The sequence below is a fragment of the Nomascus leucogenys genome, chromosome 10, assembly GCF_006542625.1.
Source record: "Nomascus leucogenys isolate Asia chromosome 10, Asia_NLE_v1, whole genome shotgun sequence".
Taxonomy (NCBI): domain Eukaryota; kingdom Metazoa; phylum Chordata; class Mammalia; order Primates; family Hylobatidae; genus Nomascus; species Nomascus leucogenys.
Window position 1 is genome coordinate 64,037,960 of NC_044390.1, and position 20,997 is coordinate 64,058,956.

General features: G+C 54.8%; 1 protein-coding gene and 1 long non-coding RNA gene across 3 annotated transcripts in view; one reads left to right on the top strand and one right to left on the bottom strand.

The window, feature by feature from the left end:
- MED25 (mediator complex subunit 25) lies at nucleotides 1–20,293 on the top strand. Of its 2 annotated transcripts, none has more exons than XM_030821081.1 (18): nucleotides 1–311; nucleotides 407–452; nucleotides 830–954; nucleotides 8,040–8,138; nucleotides 8,559–8,679; nucleotides 9,347–9,509; nucleotides 9,649–9,779; nucleotides 10,074–10,161; nucleotides 10,257–10,450; nucleotides 10,896–11,024; nucleotides 11,501–11,586; nucleotides 11,665–11,722; nucleotides 11,873–11,980; nucleotides 14,870–15,061; nucleotides 15,440–15,511; nucleotides 15,634–15,852; nucleotides 16,133–16,313; nucleotides 18,493–20,293. In XM_030821081.1, the coding sequence occupies exons 1-18, from the start codon at nucleotides 55–57 to the stop codon at nucleotides 18,735–18,737; spliced, it is 2,514 nt and encodes an 837-aa protein (XP_030676941.1). In that variant the 5' UTR covers nucleotides 1–54; the 3' UTR covers nucleotides 18,738–20,293. The 2 variants fall into 2 exon arrangements, with proteins under 2 accessions (XP_030676941.1, XP_030676942.1); XM_030821082.1 differs by lacking the exon at nucleotides 18,493–20,293 and adding an exon at nucleotides 16,753–16,886.
- LOC105740391 overlaps nucleotides 18,558–20,997 on the bottom strand; it is a 13,442-nt gene continuing 11,002 nt past the window's right edge. Inside the window, exon 4 of the long non-coding RNA XR_004032029.1 lies at nucleotides 18,558–19,985. This is a non-coding gene — a long non-coding RNA (uncharacterized LOC105740391). The remainder of the gene's footprint in view (nucleotides 19,986–20,997) is intronic.

The following is a 20,997-nucleotide window of genomic DNA, read 5'->3' on the forward strand; positions in this document are numbered from 1 at the left end:
GAGGCGAAGGAGGATGGAGCTAGAACGAAGCCTCAGCGCGTGCCCCGCACAAACATGGCCGCATTCCCAGCGGCCCTAAACCGCCCGGCGCGGGAGCGCGCGCGGCGCAGGCGCATTTCAGCTCATTCCGCGGTGTCGGCTGCGGCGGCAGTGGCGGTGGCGGGTACCGCACGGGGTATGGTCCCCGGGTCCGAGGGCCCGGCCCGCCCCGGGGGCCTGGTGGCCGACGTGGTGTTTGTGATTGAGGGTACAGCCAACCTGGGACCCTACTTCGAGGGGCTCCGCAAGCACTACCTGCTCCCGGCCATCGAGTGAGTGCTGTTTCCGCGACTCTAAGCCCGCCCTCCCACTTCAGTTTCGCACAGTTTCTTGCCTGACTCCGACCTTTCACTTCCTACCCTCACAGGTATTTTAATGGTGGTCCTCCTGCTGAGACGGACTTCGGGGGAGACGTGAGTCTTGGGACTCCTGGGTCTGAGGGAGGAGGGGCTGGGGACCTGGACTCCTGGGTCTGAGGGAGGAGGGACTGGGGACCTGGACTCCTGGGTCTGAGCGTGGAGGCGCTGGGGACCTGGGACCTGGACTCCTGGGTCTGAGGGAGGAGCGACTGGGGACCTGGACTCCTGGGTCTGAGCGTGGAGGCGCTGAGGCCTGGACTCCTGGGTCTGAGGGAGGAGGGGCTGGGGCCGAGATTCCTGGGTCTGAGGAAGGAGGAAGCTGAAGAGTTCCTGGTTCTGGAGGAACAGGAAGCTGGGAGCCCTGATTCCTTCTCTGAGGGAAAAGGGAATTGAGGTCCCAGATTAAAAGTTTTTTTGTCCTCCCCTCCCAGTATGGGGGGACCCAGTACAGCCTCGTGGTGTTCAACACAGTGGACTGCGCTCCCGAGTCCTACGTACAATGTCACGCTCCCACCAGCAGCGCCTATGAGTTTGTCACCTGGCTCGATGGCATTAAGTGAGCTTTCCCCCACTTGGGGTGGGTTGGGGGGCCCAGTGAGGGGCCGTGAATGAGTGATGGCTTGGGTGGTTGGGGTCCCTGTAAGGGGCCGTGCATGAGGGATGGCTGGGGTGGTTGGGGTTCCCGTGAGGGGCTGTGAATAAGTGATGGCTTGGGGTGGTTGGGGTCCCTGCGAGGGGCCGTGAATGAGTGATGGCTTGGGTTTGAGCTGCAGGAAACGTCCCATACATTAAGCGATTGAAAGGACTTTGAGGGTGATTGTGTTTTTGTCAGAAGTCACTTTTGTGGTGGCTTCTGTGTGCTCAGCAATGTTGCCATCCAGTTTAGAAGTAGGAAAAACTTCGCATTCAGAGAGGCCTGGCTGAGCTTCAGCAGCCACCTTGTACTCCCTGTGTGATTGTCCCCTTTCTGTCCTCTCTTTTTCCATCTACCCCTGTCCTCCTTTTCCAGATGGGTACATTGTAGCCTCAGTGCAGGGGGATGGGTCAGAGCCAGGATAGATTCCTCTGTGGCTTGGGTCAGATTTTTTTTTTTTTTTTTTTTGAAACAGAATCTTGCTGTGTCTCCCAGGCTGGAGTGCAGTGGCACAGTCTTGGCTCACTGCAACCTGTACCTCCCAGGTTCAAGCGATTCTCCTGCCTCAGCCTCCCAAGTAGCTGGGATTACAGGCGCATGCCACTATGCCCAGCTAATTTTTTTTTTTTTTTTTTTGTATTTTTAGTAGAGACAGTTTCACTATGTTGGCCAGGCTGGTCTCAAACTCCTGACCTCATGTGATCTGCCTGCCTCAGCCTCCCAAAGTGCTGGGATTATAGGGGTGAACCACTGTTGCGGGATTCGGGATGACAGGAGAGAGCCCTCGGGTTAAAGCAGGAGAATCTTTCATTGAGTGCACTCAGGCCCAAGCCGACTCACATCCAAAGATGGCCCAGAACAAAGACAGCACTTGACTTTTATACACAATTCACAAAAGCGGGTGGGCTAGCTTGAAGCAAGCTTACAGTGGCGTGACAGCAGGGATACAGGACAAAAACAGTTAATCAAATTGTTGTAACAGGTTTATAACTCAGGATTGCACATAACCATTGGTATGCAACCCAGATGTCCGTTATCTAGGTTAGCCTAGGCACGGGCTTATCCCATATCCTTCATTATGGTGCCCAGGCAGCTCAGGCTTCTCATGACCTTCGCTGTACTTCTTAGATAAAACAGAATACTTGAAGTCTTGAGTTACAGAGAACAGGAATCTATAAACTCATTCCATAAAACAAAGGAAAATTTGTTTTTTCTTCTCCCTATGCTGAGGGAGTGCTGGGAGAGTCTCCAAGAGCACTTTAGATAATATTATCAAGACCTTTCCTGGGTCTGGGCTGTGCCCGTTGCTGCCTCTTGGACAAGTCAGCCTAATACAGTAAAACTTATTTCTTTCTTTTTAATTTTATTTTTCTTTAATTTCCTGCCTCACCACCACGCCTGGCGCTAGATCGGATTTTGATAGTTGACATTGTAGATTCTGGAGTCAGGCAGACTAGGGTTAAATCCTGGCTGTTCCAGCACAGAACTAACTCTCAGACTGGGAGTCCGTGTCCCCTCTGTGCCTAGTATCTCATCTCTGAAGTGGGGATGTGGATAGTACTTGTATTAGTATTTCATTGTATTACTTATTCTTAGCTGCATAACAGATTACCACCAAACAATGGCTTCATACTGCAAACATTTATTATCTAACGCAGTTTCTGTGAATCAAGGACACAAGAGTGGCTTGGCTGGATGGTTGGGCTGAGGGTCTCACAAGGCAATAGTCAGGAGGTCAGCAGGATTGCAGCCATCCAGGAGTTGGACTGGTGGTGGGGAATCCGCTCCCAAGGTGGCGAATCTGTGGCTATTGGCCACAAGACCTCTCCACAGGGCTGCTTGACTGTCTAACATGGCAACTGGCATTCCTCAGATTGAAATGGGTCCCAATAGAGAGAGCAAAGAGGAAGCCCCAGGCTTCTTTTCTTTTTGAGGAAGGGTCTCACTCTGTCACCCAGGCTGGAGTGCAGTGGCTTAGTCACGGCTCACTGCAGCCTCGACCTCCTGGGCTCAAGCTCAAGTGATCCTCCCACCTCAGCTTCCCAAGTAGCTGGAGTAGCAGGGACGGTAGCCAAATGCCAGCACACCTGGCTGATTTCTTAAAAACATTCTTGTAGGTCGGGCGTGGTGACTCATGCCTGTAATCCCAGCACTTTGGGAGGCCGGGGCAGGTGGATCACCTGAGGTCAGGAGTTCGAGACCAGCCTGTCCAACGTGGTGAAACCCCGTCTCTACTAAAAATACAAGCAATCGTCCTGCCTTGACCTCCCTAAGTGCTGGAGTGCTGAGATTACAGGCCTTAGCCGGGCATGGTGGTGCATGCCTGTAATCCCAGCTACTTGGGAGGCTGAGGCAGGAGAATTGCTTGAACCTGGGAGGTGGAGGTTGCAGTGAGCCGAGATCACACCATTGCACTCCAGCCTGGGCAAAAAGAGTGAAACTCTGTCTCAAAAAAAAAAAAAAAAAAAAAAATTTTGTAGTGGCCGGGCACGGTGGCTCATGCCTGTAATCCCAGCACTTTGGGAGGCCAAGGCGGGTGGATCACCTGAGGTCAGGAGTTCGAGACCAGCCTGGCCAACATGGTGAAACCCCATCTCTATTGAAAATACAAAAATTGGGCAGGTGTGGTGGCTCACGCCTGTAATCCCAACACTTTGGGAGGCCGAGGTGGGTGGATCATGAGGTCAGGAGATCAAGACCATCCTGGCTAACACGGTGAAACCCCGTCTCTGCTAAAAATACAAAAAATTAACCGGGCGCGGTGGCAGGCACCTGTAGTCCCAGCTACTCGGGAGGCTGAGGCAGGAGAATGGCGTGAACCCAGGCGGAGCTTGCAGTGAGCTGAGATCGCACCACTGCACTCCAGCCTGGGCAACAGAGCAAGACTCCATCTCAAAAAACAAAAAAAAACCATACAAAAATTAGCCAGGTGTGGTGGCACGTGCCTGTAATCCTAGCTACTCAGGAGGCTGAGGCAGGAGAATCACTTCAACCCAGGAGGTGGAGAGATCGCACCACTGCTCTCCAGCCTGGGTGACTGAGTGAGACCCTGTCTCAAAAAAAAATTGTGTTTTTGGAGAGACAAGGTCCTGCAATGTTGCCCAGGCTGGTTTTGAACTCCTGGTCTCAAGTGATCCTCCACTTCAACGTCCCTAAGTGCTGGGATTAGAGGCATGAGCTGCTGCACCCAGAGGCCCCACTAGGCTCTTTGTAATCAAGTCTTGGAAGTTACACGTCATTATTTCTGTTACATTCTTTTTTTTTTTTTTTTTGAGACAGAGTCTCGCTCTGTCACCCAGGCTGAAGTGCTGAAGTGCAGTGGCGCGATCTCGGCTCACTGCAAGCTCCACCTCCCGGGTTAACGCCATTTTCCTGCCTCAGCCTCCTGAGTAGCTGGGACTACGGGTGCCCACCACCATGCCCAGCTAATTTTTTGTATTTTTAGTAGAGACGGGGTTTCACCGTGTTAGCCAGGATGTTCTCAATCTCCTGACTTCGTGATCCACCCGCTTCGGCCTCCCAGAGTGCTGGGATTACAGGTGTGAGCCACCGTGCCCGGCCTACATTCTTTTTTTTAACCTGAGACAGGGTCTTGCTCTATTGCGCAGGCTGGAGTGCAGTGGTGGGATCATAGCTTGCTGCAGCCTCAACCTCTCGGGCTCAAGTGATCCTCCCACCTCAGCCTCCTGGGTACCTAGGACTGCAGGTGGGCACCACCATGCATGGCTGATTTCTTTATTTTAATTCTTGTAGAGATGAGGTCTTGCTGTGTTGCTCAGACTGGTCTTGAACTCCTGGCCTCAGGCGACCCTCCTGCCTTGACCTCCCTAAGTGCTGGAGTGCTGGAATTACAGGCCTGAGCTGCGGTGCCAAGTCTACTGCCATATTGCATTTGGTGTGCAGTATAAGCCTATATCCCGTTCAGTGTAGGAGGAGACTACACGGGGTGTAAATAGCAAGAGGCTGGATTGCTGGGTGCTGTATTTGGGGCTGGGTACCACAACCTCATAGGGATGTTTGGAGAATTAAGTTAGTTGATGATTGTTTAATACAGTGCCTGGCATGTATTAAGTGCTATGTAAGTGTTTCCTAGGATTTTGTGCCTCACTTTCCTGGTTTGCAAATGGATAATGGTAGTGTGTATCTCCATGTTGTTAGAAGATCACAGGAGCTAAGTTGTATACTGTGTTTCGCTTAGGGCCTAGTCTGCAGTCAAGGTTCATTAAGCAACACCTGTTCGTAGCTGCCATTACCTCTGTACGCTTCTGCAGCAGGTGTTTGTTGAGTATCTGCTTTGTTCCAGGATGTGTGCACAAGTGCTGGGTGCAGGACATATAGTGAAAAGGTGACACAGAAGCTTCCCCTTTGTGGTAGCTGGAATTCGTAGGTAACACAGAGCAGGGTTTCTCATCCTTGGCCCTAGTGACACTGTGGACACAGTCATTCCTTGTAGTGGGGGCCGTTCTGGGTATTGTAGGATGTTTAACAGCATCCTTGGCCTCTACTCACTAGATGCCGGTAGCCCCCTCCCAAAGGTGTGACAACCAAAAATGTCTCCAGGCATTATAAAATATCCTCTGGGAAGGGGGCGCAAAATGTATTCCAGTTAAGACCACTGGGAGAGACTGGTAAGACAGTCTTGAGTGATTTTAAATGGAGACTTCTTGAGGCCCAGGTCCAAGTCTGATGCTCCTCAAGTCCCTGGCAGCCAGCACAGGGCCTGGTACACAGGAGGCCTCGGGTAAATTCTGTAGAATGAATGTCCAGAATGCACTTTATACTAACTACCCTGGAAGACACTGCATAGCCTTCCAGACCCAGCTCAGGTGTCTTATACACTGGGAAACCTTCCCGATTCTTGTAGCCAGATGCTTCCTCCTCTGCCTTCGTGACCTGTCACAGCCCCACACCTCCGGACTGGGAATGTCCAGGTCCCTGGGTGCTTCTGCCATTTGCTTCCAGCTGGGGCTTGGCTCCCACGGGGTTTCAGGAGACTGGCTGAGTAAATGAATTAGTATAGAATACAAAAACAACAAATAAATAGAAAAAATTAGCCAGGCATGGTGGTGCACACCTGTAGTCCCAGCTACTCAGGAGGCTGAGGTAGGAGGATCAACTGAGACTGGGAGGCGGAGGTTGCAGTACGCCAAGATCGCGCCACCGCACTCCAGCCTGGGTGAAAGAGCAAGACCCTGTCTCGGGGAAAAAAAAAAAAAAAAGAAGTGGAAGGAAAATAGACCCAGTTTCCTTCCCATAACATTATGACAACTCAGTTGTTCGTTCATATATTCACTCATTAATTCAACAAATGTTTGTGGAACAAACTGTCCTGGGCACCAAGGAGTTAGTGGGCATGAGACAGGCAAGGTCCTGGCCCTGATGGAGCTAGTTTGCCTGGGTGACAGGCTGTGTGCAGGCAGCCCTCGGTCATGGCTGGATGCTGTTAACATTCACTCGTTTTGACCTCCTGGGGCTCCAGGCACCTGTTAGCCCATGAAAGCGGGCAGCAGAGAGCCTGGGGAATGATACTGGGTAGAACAAAGGGGAGTAAGAGGACTTGGGAACACCAAGTCAGAGCCCACTTGTGTCACCTAGGGGGCTTTTTTTTTTATTTTGTGTCTGCTGTATCAAGGGGTTTATTTGGAATTTAGGTTTATCATAAACTTGATATTTTAGCCATATTTTGCAGCCAGCCATAGTGCTGCTTCTGTTCAAGTTTTTCACATTTCTTTGACAAAATGTTTATTACATGTCACCCTTTGAGCTTGTAGCAGATGACTTGTACTTAGTGTTCAGTAAGAGAAACACAAGTTTTAGCATCTCAAACTGGTTAGTTTATGACACTTTTCCTCATAAGGGTTTTTTCTTTGTTTGTTTTGTTTTGTTTTGTTTTGTTTTGTTTTGCGACGGAGTCTCTCTCTCTCTCTCTCCCAGGCTGGAGTGCAGTGGCGTGATCTCGGCTCACTACAACCTCTGCCCCTGAGGTTCAAGTGATTCTCCTGCCTCAGCCTCCCGAGTAGCTGGGATTACACGTACCCACCACCATGTCTGGCTGATTTTTGTATATTTAGGAGAGATAGGGTTTCACTTTGGACGGGTTGGTCTTGAACTCCTGACCTCAAGTGATCCGCCCACCTTGGCCTCCCAAAGGGCTGGGATTACAGGCATAAGCTATTGCACTCAGTCACTTCCAAAATGTTTTACAGGGTCATGCCTGTAATTCCAGCACTTTGGGAGGCTGAGGCAGGCGGATCACCTGAGGTCGGGAGTTAGAGACCAGCCTGACCAACATAGAGAAACCCTGTCTCTACTAAAAATACAAAATTAGCTGGGCGTGGTGCCGCATGCCTGTAATCCCAGCTTCTGGGGAGGCTGAGGCAGGAGAATCACTTGAACCCAGAAGTCGAAGGTAGTGGTGAGCCGAGATTGTGCCATTGCACTCCAGCCTGGGCAACAAGAGTGAAACTCCATCTCAAAAAAAAAAAAAAAAAAAAAAAATTTGGCCGGGCGCGGTGGCTCACGCCTGTAATCCCAGCACTTTGGGAGGCCGAGGCGGGCGGATCACGAGGTCAGGAGATCGAGACCATCCTGGCTAACACAGTGAAATCCCGTCTCTACTAAAAATACAAAAAATTTGGCTGGGCGTGGTGGTAGGTACCTGTAGTCCCAGCTCCTCGGGAGGCTGAGGCAGGAGAATGGCGTGAACCTGGGAGGGGGAGCTTGCAGTGAGCTGAGATCATGCCACTGCACTCCAGCCTGGGCGACAGAGCGAGACTCCGTCTCAAAAAAAGAAAAAAAAAAACACAGACAACAAATGTCCCCTGTCCTGTCTGGGACAGGTGCTGTGGTAGCACCAGGGATTGGGTAGGGAACTCAGCGGTGTCCCCGTCATCCCAAGGTGCATAGCCCAGGATAGAGTGGGGGACAGCATGGGAGCAGGCTCTTCAAGCATAGCCTGGGGATAGGGATGATGGCAACCCTGGGGACTGACCGCTCTGCCCCTGCAGGTTCATGGGCGGGGGTGGTGAGAGCTGCAGCCTCATCGCGGAAGGACTCAGCACAGCCTTGCAGCTGTTTGATGACTTCAAGAAGATGCGTGAGCAGATGTGAGTGCCCCCTCCACCCAGGCTGGGTCAGTCTCTGCCTGACCCGGAACCACTTTGCCTGTCGAGTGGCTCTACCTCCAGCCTCATACTGTAGGGCATGGGCTCTGTGTCCCCAAGCACGCTGAGCCAGGAGGCTGCAGGTTTGTCCGTGGGGGAGGCCTGGGCAGTGCTGGGTCTCAGCATCCCCATCAGGAAGCAGTGCCAACTCTGGGTGTCACTCCTGCCTGCTCTGCCTGCTGGGTGACGTAGAGCACATCCCAGAACCTCTTGGAGCCTCAGGGTTCTCAGCTGTAAAGTAGGGGCGTTGCTTCTGATTCCATATGAGGCGGAATATGTGCGCCTCCGCTTGTGCTGGGTCTGGGTTCCTTCTCAGGGCTCCCCCGTTGCTGCTGACTCCATGTCTTCTCTCATTCTTGGTAGTGGCCAGACGCACCGGGTCTGCCTCCTCATCTGCAACTCACCCCCATACCTGTTGCCTGCTGTTGAGAGCACCACGTACTCTGGATGCACAACTGAGAATCTTGTGCAGCAGATTGGGGAGGTGAGGACTCCCGGGTCTGAGGGAGGAGGGTCTGGGGGCCCGGAGTCTTGGGTCTGAGGCAGGAGGCACTGAGGGCCTGGACTCCTGGGTCTGAGCGGGGAGGCACTGGGGGCCTGGACTCAGTCACAGAATAGTCACAGACTGGTAACCAGCTTTGCTTATTCTCTTTTTTTGAAACAGAGTCTGGCTCTGTTGCCCAGGCTGGAGTGCAGTGGTGTGATCTTGGCCCACTGCAGCCTCTGCCTCCTGGGTTCAAGCAATTCTCGTGTTTCAGCCTCCCGAGTAGCTGGGATTATAGGTGCCCGCCACCGCGCCCAGCTAATTTTTGTATCTTTAGTAGAGATGAGGTTTCACCATGTTGGCCAGGCTGCTCTCAAACTCCTGGCCTCACGTGATCTGCCTGACTCGGTCTTACAAATCCCATGTCTGGGATTACAGACGTGAGCCTCCACACCTGGCCTGCTTAGTCTTACTGACAAAACTAGAACCCAGAGTCTCCCGGGGCAGGTGATACCCGGTTTCAGGGTCTCCTGCCTCAAAGCCCAGTGGGAATTGTGGTTGTAGGGCTGGTGCCATCCAGCCACACAGCAGCTGTGGTAGGTTGGGGGCTGGCCCCTATACCCCTATGGAGGGGGCCCGTCATGACTGCTCGGCCCCTCTCCTACAGCGGGGGATCCACTTCTCCATCGTGTCTCCCCGGAAGCTGCCTGCGCTTCGGCTTCTGTTTGAGAAGGCAGCCCCCCCGGCCTTGCTGGAGCCTCTGCAGGCTCCGACAGATGTGAGCCAGGACCCGAGGCACATGGTGCTGGTTCGGGGGCTCGTGCTGCCTGGTGAGGCCTGGGCACCGTGCGCGGGGATGGGGGCTCGACATGTTTCCCCAGCTCCCTCTGACTTGGATTTTGGATTTCTCTCCTCTCTCTCCATCTTGAATCCCTTCTCTCCGGGGTTGGCCATCCCTCCTGCTCTCAGTTGGGGGTGGCTCAGCCCCAGGCCCCCTCCAGTCAAAGCAGCCAGTCCCCCTGCCTCCCGCCGCACCCTCAGGTGCCACTCTCTCAGCAGCCCCCCAGCAGCCTCTGCCCCCCGTCCCCCCGCAGTACCAGGTATGGATATTTCCAGGAAGGGACATGCTTCTGGGGACTTGCTGGAGCCCTGGCCCCTGGGGAGAAATCTAGTTGCATGTTGGAGCCTGTGGGATGATGGGCGTCCCATGGGACATCAGGAAGGTGGGGCTCCTGGGGCCATGGGAGCTCATCTGCTGTATGATGGGTGTGTGAGCTCCTAAGCTATCCCAGCTGGTGCCTTGTGGGGCCATGGGTGGTGTGACCTCGTGGGATACCAGGACTGGGGGGCCATGGTCCTCACCAGTCCCTTACCTTCTTCCCTTCTACTCACAGGTTCCCGGGAACCTGAGTGCAGCTCAGGTGGCCGCGCAGAATGCAGTGGAGGCCGCCAAGAACCAGAAGGCTGGGCTGGGCCCTCGCTGTGAGTCCTGGGGCGAGGATGAAGGGCGGGCGGGGGCCAGGCAGGCCTCTCTCCACACACTTGTTCCCCACTTCTTCCCTTGGTCTCTCCCACAGTCTCGCCCATCACCCCTCTCCAACAAGCTGCTCCCGGAGTGGGTCCCCCCTTCAGCCAGGCCCCAGCTCCCCAACTACCCCCAGGACCCCCTGGCGCCCCCAAGCCACCACCTGCTTCCCAGCCCAGTCTGGCCTCCACTGTGGCCCCTGGCTCCGGCCTGGCTCCCACAGCGCAGCCCGGGGCACCGTCCATGGTAGGTGCCTGCACGCCTCCTGCCCCTGCTCCTTCCTCCTGCTGTCCACAGGTAGGACAGTTAGAGGATGAGTCATTTGCCTTCCAGGGGGATGTGGGTCTGGTGGTTCTGGCGCCTTGGGGGCTCGTGGTGTGTGTGCTGCAGATGCCTGAGATGAGAGTCTGGGGACAGAATGGGGAGGCTCATGGCTCTGGGTGGGTCAGGGCTGTTCTGAGAAACCCAAGGAATCCCTGGGTCTGGGAGTCCAGGGCATCGCACAGCTTACGAGTCCTCGAATCCTGCAAGGTCCAAGCATTTGGGGTCCTGGGGCTGGCCAAGTGCTGTTCTGGGGATGGAGGGGCAGAAGAAGGGGCCTTTCCTCCTTCCTGGTTTGCCCTCACAGGATGGCCCCCAGAGGCCCCTGTCCTTCCCCATTCTCATGGCCCTCCTTCCTCCCCTCTGGCAGGCAGGCACTGTGGCCCCAGGAGGGGTGAGCGGCCCCTCCCCAGCCCAGCTGGGAGCCCCAGCCCTCGGTGGGCAGCAGTCAGTCTCCAATAAGCTTCTGGCCTGGAGCGGGGTCCTCGAGTGGCAGGAGGTGAGGGGCCTGAGGGTCCATTGGGCACTTGGGACTCCTGGGTCCGTGGGGCTGGGCATGTAGGACTCATGGGGCCAGATGCATGGGGTTTGCAGTGCTGGGTTTGGGGGCATTCGTTGCGCTGGACCCGTGGGATGCGGGGCCAGGCCAGGAGCCCCATGCAGCAGTGGGACTTGCGGTACAGAGGAGAGTCCCCATGCAAAGAACCCAGAAAAGCCTAGGATTTGGGGCCCAGAGAAGGGCCCAGGCGATGTAGCATCTGGGGCACAGTGGATGGTGGGATTTAGGAGCCAGGTGCGTAGCCGTAACATTTGAGGAATTGAAGGCTTGCTGGTCTGGAGGAGGGGCCTGGGGCTCATGGAACTTAAACTGGGGAACATCATGAGCTTTGGGGCTATCAGGGTAGGACATGAGGGCTCAAGGGGACCGAGGCTCATGGCCCTTTTTACTGTGACATGCTCTTTTTTCCCCCTCAGAAACCCAAACCTGCCTCGGTAGATGCCAACACCAAGCTGACGCGGTCACTGCCCTGCCAGGTCTATGTGAATCATGGCGAGAACCTGTAGGTGACAGTCGGGGGCGGGGTGCGGTGGGGCTGGGCCCGGCCCCTCCTCACAACTCTCCTGGCATCGCCCCCCAGGAAGACGGAGCAGTGGCCCCAGAAGCTGATCATGCAGCTCATCCCCCAGCAGCTGCTGGTGAGTGGCGGTGGAGGGCCAGCCCTGCTGCCGGGCAGCCCTCACCCTGCTGTCTCTTCCCTGTTCCCTGCCTCACCCCCACCCCCTGCCTCGTGTCCCCGCCTCACTTGCCCACACCAACACGCCAGCCAACTTCTGTGTCTCCTGCAGACCACCCTGGGCCCTTTGTTCCGGAACTCAAGGATGGTCCAGTTCCATTTCACCAACAAGGACCTGGAGTCCCTCAAAGGCCTCTACCGCATCATGGGCAACGGCTTCGTGAGTCCAGGGCATGGGGGGCCGAGGGGTGTTGACTCTTGTCCTGCTTTCTGCTGACCTTTGACAGGAATCCCAGAGTGCCTGGGCCCACGGAAGCCGTTTTTGATGGTTGGGTGCACTTCATGCCCTTAGGTTCCTCGCCTTTCTTCTAGAGCCGTGACTTTTATTGTAATCATCGTATGCACCAGATTGAAGGATATTCCACATTAAAAATGTGAGCTGGAGCCGGGTGCGGTGGCTCACGCTTGTAATCCCAGCACTTGGAAGGCCGAGGCGGGCGGATCACGAGGTCAGGAGATCGGGACCACGGTGAAACCCCGTCTCTACTAAAAATACAAAAAATTAGCCGGGCTTGGTGGCGGGCGCCTGTAGTCCCAGCTACTCGGAGAGGCTGATGCAGGAGAACGGCATGAACCCAGGAGGCGGAGCTTGCAGTGAGCTGAGATTGCGCCACTGCACTCCAGCCTGGGCGACAGCGCAAGACTCCGTCTCAAAAAAAAACAACAACAACAACAACAAAAAAATGTGAGCTGGATTTGACAGGATCAGTTAGGAGGAAGCTGTTGATTCTGGCATGGCTTTACGGGATGTGTTCGTTTCCTGTGGCTGTGGTAACACATTACCACAAGCAGAGGGGCTTAAAACAACAGAAACGTGTTCTATCCCAGTTCTGGAGGCCAGAAGCCCAAGGTCAGGGTGTCGGCAGGGCCACGCTGTCTCTAGAGGCTCGAGGGAAGGCCTCTTTGTTGCCTCTTCCGGCCGGTAACCCCAGGCTTCAGGTGGCATCGCTCCAGGGACTTCCTCTATCCCATGGCTGTCTTCCCTCTGTGTGTGTCTCCACATGGCATTCTCTCTGTATCTCTGTGTCCCTGTGCCTATAAGGACATCAGTAATTTTGGATTAGGCCCCATTTTCCTGACCTCACCTTACTACAACTGCAAAGACCCTCTTTCCAGATAGAGTCACCTTCACAGGTGCTGGGGACTGGAATTTCAGCTTAGCTTTCTGGTTTTGTTTTTTGAGACAGAGTTTCACTCTTGTCAGCCAGGCTGGAGTGCAGTGGTGCAATCTCGGCTCACAGCAACTTCCGTCTCCTGGGTTCAAGCGATTCTCCTGCCTCAGTCTCCCAAGTAGCTGGGATTACAGGCATGTGCCACTATGCCCAGCTAATTTCTGTATTTTTTAGTAGAGACAGGGTTTCACCATGTTGTCCAGGCTGGTCTCGAACTTCTGACCTCAAGTGATCTGCCCGCCTTGGCCTCCCAAAGTGCTAGGATTACCGGTGTGAGCCACCGCACCCAGCCTCAGCATAGCTTTCTGGGAGACACAGTTCACACCTTGTAACTCAGGGAAGGAGCAGATCAGTTACTTCTGTGCACCAGGCACTCCTGCAGGAAAGAGGACCTTTGGGGGGATCACCTCACGGGATCCTCACAGAACCTTGTGAAGAAGGCACTCCTGAGAGTTAGGAGTACTTCTGGCTGCAAATCATGTAGTTTTCCAAACAAATAGATAATTGGGGGCACTCAGAAAAAAATCTCTCTTATGATTCTGTGAGTCACCTAGGCTTAGTGGGCCATCTCGCGTGGGGACTCTCATGGGGTTGCCATCAGTTGGCAGCTGAGACTCTGGTCATCTGAAAGCTTGACTGGGCTGGATGTTCAAAACAGCTCCTCACACAGCCCTGGCTGTTGGCTGGGGCTTGGCTAGGACCGGCCATCCCAGTGTCTGCACATGGCCTGTCCACGTGGCCACACTGTGGCAGCTGGGTTCTGAGAGGGCAGGTGTTGTAGGAGCAGGCATTTATACTTTGCACAGGACAGGACATCTAGAGGGGGCCAGCTATTGGGGTTGGTTTCACAGGTCTGTGACATCAGGGACAGGGCCCTGTGGTTCTCTTGGCCTCTCCTTTATAGTCACAAGGTAGCTCTCATGGCTCCAGGCATCCCGTGTGCTTTCATGAAGGAGGGGAAGGGGGTTGTGTGTTTCCCTTTCTTCAAGACAGCAGAAACTTTCTCAGATTCCAGAGCAGGCATTCCTTTCACCTCCTAGTCCGGACCTAGGCCACTGGGCAGCCCCTAGTTGATGGGAGGCTGCCGGGAGCAGGTATCCGTGACTGTCTGGGGCTGGGACATGTTACAGCCCCAGACAGCATTGGGAATGCGGGGGAGGAGGACACTTGGATATGGAATAGGCAGCTAGCAGGGTCTGTCTCAGGCAGGAAACTGAGGCTCAGAGAAGTCAACTCACTTGGCCAAGGTCAGCCTCGCCTCCCTCAGGAGCCCCTGCCCTGAATGCTCCATGTGTTACCCCCCTGATGACCAGTGATGTTTCCTGGGTGCTTCCTGTGGGCTGAGCCTCAGGCAGGGCTCTTGCTGTGGATCAGACATCCTATAGTCACAGCGACCCTGTGATGTGGGAGCACTCCCCATGGTGTACACTGGCCGATGCTGAGGACTGGAGGAGCTCTTGGATACCCGGGGTCCGACACCACCGTTGATCACAGGCCTGTGGGTACCGCGCTGTGCATCTAAGCCCCTCTCTCACGGCTGTGACCCTCAGCAGCCCTTTGAGGAGGCAGCCTTGGCATTTTATGCCCAAGGAAACTGGGCCCATGAGGAGCAGGTGGTGGCCGAAGGTTGAAGAGCTGGGCTCCAGCGCTTTCTCTCTGCTTTCCCTCTCAGTGGGCAGCCGGAACCCCAGCTTGCCCTGAGCGCCTCAGTTTCTGTCTCTGGAGCAACCCACAGCACACCTGTTCTCCTCAACCTTCTATAGCAGAAACCTCAGCTCCCCTTGCCTGTGGGGCCTCTAGAACCTTCTGGAATGGGGAGGGGTCAGGGCTGCCTCTTTCAGGGCATGAATGGTTCTGAAGAGCTGTTGTCCACCCAGGCGGGCTGCGTGCACTTCCCCCACACGGCACCCTGTGAGGTGCGCGTGCTCATGCTCCTGTACTCGTCCAAGAAGAAGATCTTCATGGGCCTCATCCCCTACGACCAGAGCGGCTTCGTCAACGGCATCCGGCAGGTCATCACCAACCACAAGCAGGTCCAGCAGCAGAAGCTGGAGCAGCAGCAGCGAGGAGTGAGTGTTGGCAGTCCCCAAACCTGCACTCCAACCCCCTCCTGCCCGGGCCCCACAGCTCAGTTGCCCAAGCCCTACATGGCCCCCTGGGGTCTCCAGGACCAAGATGCCCACCCTTCTCCCAATATGTGGCACCCCCAAGCTAAGTCCCACTCCGATTTTCTTGCAGTCTCTCTCCTTTTTCAGCATCCACATCAAAGCCCTGACACAGCTTCCTCCTGGAGACCTTAGAGTGTACTGCATCCCTCCCAGACCACTCACCCCCAAAGAGAATGTCCCCATCCCCTTACTAGTTTCCCTCAGGGCACAGGTCCTCCCGCCTCAGATTCAGGATGCCACCACCCTCAGTTACTGACCTGCCCCTCTCTCCCCGTGCAGATGGGGGGACAGCAGGCACCCCCAGGGCTGGGGCCCATTCTGGAGGACCAAGCAAGGCCCTCACAGAATCTGGTGAGGACAGGGCTGGCGGGGTCGGGGCTGGGTTGGGGAGGCTCCAGAGGCTTCGCTCTGTGCCTGCAGGAGGGGCGTGAGGCCCTGCCCATCTCCCTCACCCCTGTGTCTCTTCCCACCAGCTCCAGCTCCGCCCACCGCAGCCCCAGCCTCAGGGTACTGTAGGGGCCTCTGGGGCCACGGGGCAGCCCCAGCCCCAAGGTACTGCCCAGCCCCCCCCAGGTGCCCCCCAAGGCCCTCCTGGAGCAGCTTCTGGCCCACCCCCTCCTGGACCCATCCTTCGGCCCCAGAACCCTGGGGCCAACCCCCAGCTGCGAAGCCTCCTCCTCAACCCACCACCGGTGAGATGTGGGGGTGGGGTGGCGAGAGTTCCAGATCCTGGCCCTGGCAGTTCTGGTCCTGTTGTCTGGGAGGAGGGAGGTTGACTGTGGTCAGTGGGTGTGAATGGAGACCCGCCCAGGGCTTTAGGCAGAAGGCAGACCGCCTCCTCTCCATCCATCCCCCACCTTGGAAGAAAAACTTCCCCCCACCACTAGCTGATTCGATCTCTGAGCAGTGTCTGTGTTGGGAGGTGGGGAGTCTCTACCAGGAGCCTCTGAGCCACTCTCTGTGTTCTCCCAGCCGCAGACTGGGGTGCCCCCACCCCAGGCCTCCCTCCACCACCTCCAGCCACCAGGGGCTCCTGCGCTGCTGCCCCCACCGCACCAGGGCCTGGGGCAGCCCCAGCTGGGGCCCCCACTCCTGCATCCACCACCTGCCCAGTCCTGGCCCGCACAACTTCCCCCGCGGGCTCCACTGCCAGGTAAGGGGACCCGGGGAGGGCAGAGGTCTGGACTGAGTGTCCCAGCAGCCCCTGGGCTAGAGCACCGAGACCGAGTGCTCCTGGGAAGTAAAGACATAGGATCCAAGAATGAGGGTTCCCCCATGGCCTTTGCGGAGCTCTGAGGGCTCCGGGAAAGTACAGCCCATGGGTCCAAGGACCTAGTGGGTTAAGAGCATTTCCCATGATTCTCCTGTGTGTGCTCCTGGGATTGCTGGGAAATGTGGTCTTCGGGCCAGAGAAGTAGTTTTGGAGAAGGGCTCCCAAAGGCTCATGGGAAACAGCATATTTGTAACTAGATGGGGCCAGAAGGTGCTTCTGTTGGGTCCCCCAAGGGCTGCCTAGAAAACTTAGTGCCTCTGGGCCCTCCTGGGCCCAAGGGCCTACTGGGAGATGCAGTCCCTTCCCCACTGCCCCTCAGGTCAGATGCTGCTGAGCGGGGGTCCCCGGGGCCCGGTCCCCCAGCCGGGCCTGCAGCCCAGCGTCATGGAGGACGACATCCTCATGGATCTCATCTGAATCCCCAACACCCAATAAAGTTCCTTTTTAACACACGCCCCGGCTCCCGTCACTGACATCCCTCAGGACTGGGCAGGAGGAAACCCCAGGGGGCATCTCTGTCCTTGTTCTCACTTCAGCAGACATCCCCGGGGCCATGGGTGAATGACGCCGGGGCCTCCGTGGTGAGTCACAGGCAGTCTGATGCAACCTGATTCTTGGGAGATGCAGGGACAGGCAGGCAGCGCTCAGGACTCAAGCTCTCATGGAGGCGGCAGGGGCACCATGGGAGCCTGGAAGAGGCATCTGACCCAGCCCCAGCTCCTCAGAGTCTTGAAAGAGAATCAGCCATCAGGCTGGGAGGGAAGGAGGTGAGGGGTGATCTGGGTGCAGAGGACAACAGAAACTTTGAATACTCAAAGGCAGGAGGAAGCCTGGGACATTGAGAGGAGCAAGTTGATGGATGCTTCTGGAGCATGAGCATGTAGGGAGCTAGAGAGATGGGCAGGTGCAGAGTTTGAGGAGCTCGGATTCCAAACTGAGCAGCCCATGGTTTGTCCTGGGGACATAGGAGAACCAGGAGGCTTTGAGCAGTGGAGCGGGCCTAGGCTGGCTCTGGATGTCAGAAAGACCCCTCTCAGCTGTAGATCGTGATGAGGCCAGACAGGAGGCCAGGAAGGGTTAGGCTGGGTGGTGGGGGTGTTGGGGGCTGGGGTAGAGGTTGGCTCCCAGGGCCAGGCCTACATGATGGTAGGTGGTGGGGCTCCTGGGAGAAGGAGCTGGTAGTAAGTGCAAGTGGTCCAAGGGACGTCCAGGTGACAGGTGCCATGTTGGGAGCTCAGGACGTGTCCTTAGGGGACAGTGTATGTTTGGCAGTTCAAGCCACAGAAGCAGACAAGATCGCACATGGAGAGAGGGCAGTCCCTGGGTCCACGTCAGAGACTGACCTTCCAGGGCTGTGGACGGGGAAGACGGTGGGTCTGTCCCCAGGATAGAATACGCAGCAGGGAACAGGTTTGGGACGTGGCAAGGTGAGGGACCTGAAGGATATCCTCAGAGACGTCCCGAGGGCAGGGGGTTCCAGACAGGCTTGGAGCGCAGGGCGGTCTCTCCTGGAGGTGGAGAGGGAGTTGTCTGTTGTCGGACTCTGGACAGTGTTGCTGAGAGCGGGGTCCATGCCTGGACCACCAGCATCCACATCGTTTTGGATGCTGCTTAACATACAGATTCATGGGCCCCACCCCAGGAGAGAGATTGCAATCTGGTGGCCTATGGGCCATGGTGCAGATGAGTTTTGTTTGGCCTTCCCTGTGTTAGCATATGTGGCATTTTTTTCTTACGAGTCAGTTGTAAAAATCAGGTTAATTCACACACACACACACACCACACACACACCACAATCTGCAGTCTTGGCTTCTTTTGACAAGTCAGAAGAATTGGCACCCCTGGGCCCGCCCTTCTGCCTGGCAACAACGGGCTGGAGCTGCCCCTCTCCATGGGGCGTGTGCTCTCCGGTTCGCCACAGTCCCCACCACTCCCTCTTGGCTCCCCCGTGAGGCAGAGAAGAGTCACTGCCTTTGTCACGGGGTTTGCACTGTGGTTGTTCTGTGGTAGCATTCAGAGGAAAGTGAAATCTTTCTTGTACCCATGTCTCTATCACAAGCGGCAAAACGAAAGAGAGAAGGAGAGGGCCGCGTGTTTCGAGAAAAATGGGAGCGAGCCTATTTCTTTGTGGAAGTGAAGAGCATGCCTATGTGCTTAATATGCAAACAAATCGTGTCTGTGTTGAAAGAATACAACCTGAAACGCCACTATGAATCAAAGCATAGTAAGAGCTACGACCAGTACACAGAACAGACTCGAGACGCCATCCTCAACGAACTGAAAAAGGGACTCAAATGTCAATAGGGTTTGTTTTGAAAAGCGAATTAACCGAAGTGGTGCGGCAGTGGTACGCCATTCCGGAATCACGTGAGAAGAATGACCTGGGCATTCAGAGCTACAGCAGATGGCGAGTTTATAAAGGAGCAGAGTGACGTGTCCTGCACAGAAACACATGACTGTCGAGACCATTATTTAAGTCTAACGGGCATTCGCGTTGCACAGTGAGTTGGAGATAACTTGGGGGATTTACAAGTCCAGTTGCTTGAAAGAGTCAAATTGATTGTGGCCTTTTCTTTCGCTGCTCATAAACTATTACCACCCAGTTAGCTTTATTTATTTGTGGTGTTAAGAATCTTGATGTGACCGAAGAAGTCTGTGGCATGGTGCCAAGGCAGGCCCAACACTGGGAAAGGACTAATTTTTTTTGTATATTGAGAGAAAAGTTTCACATAGACTGGCCAGAGTTCCGAAGCACAACTACAGACAGTGTCATGACAGGGGACTTGGCAGGACACCTTGATCCAAGGCCACAGCAGTTGGCAAGGACACGGAAGTCGGATCGTTGCATCCATCATCAGGAGTTGACTTGTTCTGAGCAACTGAACAGAACACACCACGATGCTCTCAACTCTTCCGCTCCTGGACTTCAGTCACAAGTGAGTTGATAGTGACTTGACCTGAGAGATTTCACAGAAGCTGTATGACTTGGTTGTGGAAGAAATCTGAACTGTTCAAGTTAATCAACTTGGTTCATTTTAAATCAGGCAAAAGCCACAGTGGGTTCCCCTGAGAAGGTTAGTCAAAGACTTCTGGTCAAGGTTATGACCGTTCTGAACACTGAATATTTCTCCGCAAGGATGTCCACAAACAGCTACTTGAATGTATGATGGTGTATGCGTGGTCCTGGGGAATCCACCGGCAAGGGAAAAAACCTTTACTCTTTCCTATGCTACAGTCGGCTTTCAGACATGAAAGAGGCGGCCCAGACTGTATTCACCTACATCCTGGGGTTGAAGACCAAATTCCCCCAAAGGCTCTCGGAATCCAGACTCATGAGAAGGAACAGACACTGTCGTTTGCCTTTGTTGGTAAATGTTTCTTGTGTGAATGCAGACCATAAATAGTAATTGAACTACGGTGCAATACGGCGCTGGTTCCTAAATACAAGTCTGTGTGAAGATGGTGAGATTCTACAACTATCTCCAGTAGTTGTCCTGAATATCCGTGTTTGAGAGTACCCATGCTTGTGAACAGCTGTTTTCCGTTATGAACCTGAATCAAATTAAACATCGTTTCCTGTTGAAGGATTCAAGGCTGAATTCTAAACTGCCCGTCCCCACCGTGCCACCCGAGGCCTGACACTGACATCTCGGTGTGGAAGGGAAGACGCCAGCCTTTTGGCTTCAACTCAAAGGCGCAAAAAGAATTATGAAAGAGAAAATTTTAATAATTAAATATTTCTATTTTTCAATTTGTATTTTTTCAATTTTGAATTTAAAAATATAAACTCCAGTATCATCCATGTTTGTATTATGTTCCATGCATTCACCATAGTTCAGTAAAGATCCGATTTGATGATATTTCTGGCCGTCGACTTTTCTTATACCTGGCTAGTTCACTCATTTATGTGACCCGCCTGGCCCCTGTAGGCATGTGAGTTTCCGATCCCTGCCCTGGAACTGTTGGATCCAGCGGTGGGAGGGCGGGGGTCTGGGAGTCGTGTGAGCAAGCGCTCTAGGCGATCCTTACGAATGTGAGTGTGGAGCAGGAGGCACTGGTGACAGCGAAGAAGTGCAAGTGGGTGATTTCCCAGGCAGCCTGTGTAGCAGGGGTTTTTCAAAACTCAGATGGCTTCAGGGACCAGGCAGGTGATGAAAATGTGTGAAGCGGACGGGTGTAAGACAACAGGGAATGATGGGGACTGTGGCGAACTTGGAGAGTGCTTGCCCCGCCTAATGGCATTCAAATTGAAAACAAAAACACTGTGAGGACCAAACAAAATCTGCCTGTGGGTCTAATGAGGCCGCCAGGCCACCATTTTGCGACCTCTGGAAGAAGGAGAAGACTCGAGAACAAGGACAGAACCCTGAGAAAGAGCCACGCGTAAGGGTTGGGCAGGGAGCCAGAAGACAGGAGGAGAACCAGGCAAGTGTGGCGTTCTGGAAGCTGAGTGTTTTTGAGGAGGGAGCAATCGACTCTGTCAGAAGCCGCTGAGAGGAGCAGGAAGCAGCCTTCGGTGTTTCCACCAGGGTGGCCACGTCCCCCGGCAAGGGAAACGCAGGTT